The sequence below is a fragment of the Monopterus albus genome, unplaced genomic scaffold (assembly GCF_001952655.1).
Source record: "Monopterus albus unplaced genomic scaffold, M_albus_1.0 scaffold272.1, whole genome shotgun sequence".
NCBI lineage: Eukaryota > Metazoa > Chordata > Actinopteri > Synbranchiformes > Synbranchidae > Monopterus > Monopterus albus.
In genome coordinates, this window is record NW_018128152.1 from 409,293 (window position 1) to 413,305 (window position 4,013).

The 4,013-nt window shown below is 42.9% G+C and overlaps 1 protein-coding gene across 1 annotated transcript in view; it reads right to left on the reverse strand.

Moving 5' to 3' along the window:
* b3gat1b (beta-1,3-glucuronyltransferase 1 (glucuronosyltransferase P) b) overlaps nucleotides 1-4,013 on the reverse strand; it is a 27,417-nt gene that overhangs the window by 15,650 nt on the left and 7,754 nt on the right. The window contains 4 exon segments of the mRNA XM_020622062.1: nucleotides 1,324-1,620; nucleotides 1,821-2,053; nucleotides 2,056-2,319; nucleotides 2,628-2,770. Of these exon segments, the coding sequence (XP_020477718.1) occupies nucleotides 1,324-1,620; nucleotides 1,821-2,053; nucleotides 2,056-2,319; nucleotides 2,628-2,739 (906 nt within the window). The 5' untranslated portion in view covers nucleotides 2,740-2,770.

The following is a 4,013-nucleotide window of genomic DNA, read 5'->3' on the forward strand; positions in this document are numbered from 1 at the left end:
ACCCAACAAGTAAATCTTTCTAATTCTTTCCCTTCGTCTTCCTTAAGAACCTTCCTTAGCCATCTCATGGCCGCCACATACACTACCGACCCCAAAGAATCGGATTTGCTCTCTTTCCACTGTTCACATATATTTAGTGCCATAGCAGAAAATTAGACAAACCAAATTTCAGTGAATGGCGCAGTGCCCATGTGACTGACCCAGTCAAGAACCTTCTACACAGAGATTCTGTGATTCTGTACGCTTGGCTGTTGAGGGTATCCCAGTCAAAACACTTGTTTTAGATACCAAAACTTGCAATACTGTAACTTTATAATCCCAAACTGCTATTCCAATGCCCCCCAAAACAGAACTACTTGAGAGCTGTATGAGTACAGGAATTCTCAAACAGGAAGCTGCTTGATACGCTGTTTCTCAAGACAGTAGAACATCTCTTTCAAGTAGGAAACTACCCCACAACAATTATGGAACACAACAAATGGGTCCCTGTGTCCTCATTGATAATTTAACTTTAACCAAACTTCACTTTTAAAGTGACTTCGCTAACTCTAGTGGCAACAGTGCGCATCCACAGCAACGGGGCTCGTTCCCAGCTTCAGGCTTTATTTTATAAAACCTGGAATTAAATGGTATCAAATGTCCTATTAAAATTGGAAGACAACCCACAGTGGTTATCCAATTATGTGATGGATTTTATGTCTTTTATGAGGCCGAATGATCTAATGGCTAGGACACATGAACTCGCCCCTCACGTGAGGCTATGTGGTTAAGACTTTACATGTAATCAGACTTCAGACAAAGATAAAATGCTTTACTTCTCTTTTAAAACAATTTACCGATCGGGGAACATCCTCAATCAGACAATTCAGCGTTTTAGAGTTCCCAATGTGCAGAATTTCTCTACATTATAGAAAAGGTATTCTGCTTACCTGTTTTTATGAATGCCAGCAGATTATCTGAAGAGGGCTCCACCGATCTCACTTCGCAGTCCCCTGTCGGACACTAGCTCGAAGTCGTTCCATCCGGGTCACAGCACCATTTGTTAGAAATTAACCCAATTCTTTTGTTGGAAGCACGAAAAGTGAAGACAGGAGATGACTGTTTAAAATCAACAAAAAGTTTACTGAAAGTCTGATCACAGGTAGGCCTTACAGCACTGGGATCAGAGAGACAGAGCTCCCGGAGGAATTCCATTCTCTGAACCCCGAATTAAGTTCTTACAATACATTTTATCTTCTTGGGCTGCTCCGCCCTGGACAGGGGTGCAACCTTCAACAGTTTGTGATCCTATTGGTCACCATGTAGAGAGCCTTCTCTTCTTACCTTAGTGCAGTTTGCAGCTTTAGGCTCCAAGTCGCTGAGAGTAACCAGCTCCTTTAATAGACTGCTCTCCTGATATCCTCCCTTCACCCCACGTAACTTGAAATAAGCCTGGGGTTTAGACAGAATGAGGCGCAGGTTCACTGCAAACCCAGCCATGTCAATGGCAAAGGGCCGGTGTGGGTCAAATACAGTTTTCCAGCCGTACACCTGGCCCAAGGTGTTCACTTTAGGGGACTCGTACCGAAGACCACCTACAAAGGCCACGGGCCACACTGACACCTTTTTGGTGTAACGCATCTGGTAGTTGGAAACAGACAAAGATGCAAGTCACTCATGCGAGTTGTTTTAAATTCAATAAATCCCCCAAATCTAGATTTAGCTAAAGAAATTTAGCCAATGAAATCTGTCAAACGATGAGGAAGAGGGGACAGTGCATGCTTAAACTGTAATTCAGCTCTATGCCAAGTTTGTTTTTGCTTTGAAATATATCTGCTCACCTCCTCAAACAGCTCCAGACTGTATGTGTTGTCATCATCTGCAAAATAGACAATCCCAGGTTGGCTGGTATTTACGCTGAAGGTCTGCCGGAGCCACCGTAGAGCCAGGTTCCTCTGTATGGTCCCACGTGGTATTCTGGGGTCCCTAGTGTCCCCACGTACCTTGTAGTTCTTAGGTGTCTCCACATTGAGGTGGGTGTAGTTGAGTCCTGTCTCCAGGAGGAGGCGTCTGACCTCTGGGAATCCTCCACCAGGATCCAGTGCAGGTTGGGCACGTGGAGCAATGTGTTGGCCAGACGTGTCAGCTCTGCCTTCTGCACGGGCCGGCTATAGGTGGGAGTGATGAGGTGGATAGTGGGCAGGATGTCGGACCAGGGTGGAGGCCGACTGTAGACATACTCAGTGCGCACCACCTCCACAATGTCTCGATTCTGAAGTGAACAGGACTCCTTGAAAGCAAAAGTATTCCTGGAGCTGGAGCGACCATCACGTCTGTCATCTAGTCAGGAGGAAAAATGATTATAAAGAGCACCAGTGTGCTGTCAAATATGGAGGGGAGCAGCTATAGTAGCACTGAATATTGAAGTCCATGTTTCTTCTTAAAATTCTGTTGTTCTACATGAGAGCTAGTCTTATGTGCTTGACACCCTGGCCTCATGGCATTACATCAGCATGTGCCATTTCTCCCTCAAGATAAAACAGCTTGACACAGATGCATACTGCAAGTAACACAAGCTCCATTATAGTATTGTACTATAAGAAATATTACTGGAAAAAAAATTCAGTCTTGATCAGTTTTGCCCTTACCTTTTTGAATAGCAAGGAGAGGAGTGATGGTGCTCTGATGCCACACAGTGATGAGTAGTGTCCAAGGCAGCACGATCAACACAATGGCGACAACGTCTCGTCTCTTCGGCATGTCCAGGGTCAGACCTGAGTCATGTTACTACCTGTAAGGCATGTAACACATGACATGCTGCACAATCATAAGAACCACAGAGCTGTGAAATCAGGTGTCGAAGCTTTTCCAGTAGCAAGGTTTACATATCACTGACGACAGCAAACAAGCAAAATAAGTGTCTTTGGAGTTCTTGTTTTAAATGCTGTAGGACTTGTATGTCTGTAATTTAAACAGATAATCTGATAGTTAGGGAAACAGAGAACAGATGGAATGGATACAGTATTAGAGAAGAAGATTGTCAGAGCGCCAGTCAGTCTTACTCAGCCGTCAGTCTTAATTCAGCATCCCCCCAGCCGGCTGGGTTCCCCACAAAGTATACTCTCCCTGTCACAGTAGCATTGTCATCCTCTCTTCTTCTCTTCTTCTGCTCTAACCCAGCTTTTTATCTGCTCGCACTTACACAGCCCTCCATGACCTGAGCCATGAAGACGCGGTCCCATGCCAGCTACCCACACACACCTTCTTCTGAGCATTGTCTAAGCTGTCCAGTACATGAACTTCTAGGTCGCATTGACCTAGCGCACATTTCCTTTTTTTAAACCTGAACAGAGCACACGAACAGTTCACATAAGGCTGCAGCTATCCATTCCCCATCTAAGGAGGAAGTCACTCGGGATGTTGACCCATAGGTTAAACAAGGGGGACACAGCCCAAGATATTCTTGCCTGCGCAAGAAACAGATCAAGCTTCCTTACACACTTAGCTCAGCCTTACATCCTTACACAACTACTACATATAATATCTAAATATGAACTACATACTGTTCTATTACATATTACCTCTGGAACCTTGTTTATTTTCAACCACTGCACCTGTTATACTTTTTTTACTTTAATATTTCAATTTCATTTATTATGTTTTTATGAATGTATTAAATAAATTACATGTTAAGGCTTTTTATTTATTATTGCATATTAAAGGAAATGATTTTAAATGTGTATTTTTATAGAATACTGTACAGTTATTTTTGTTGTTTTTGCAGTTAGACATACAGTGGGTACGGAAAGTACTCAGGCCCCCTTAAATTTTTCACTCTTTGTTATATTGCAGCCATATGCTAAAATCATTTAAGCTCATTATTTTCCTCATTAATGTACACACAGCACCCCATATTGACAGAAAAACACAGAATGTTTGACATTTTTGCAGATTTATTAAAAAAGAAAAACTGAAATATCACATGGTCATAAGTATTCAGACCCTTTGCTCAGTATTTAGTAGAAGCACCCTTT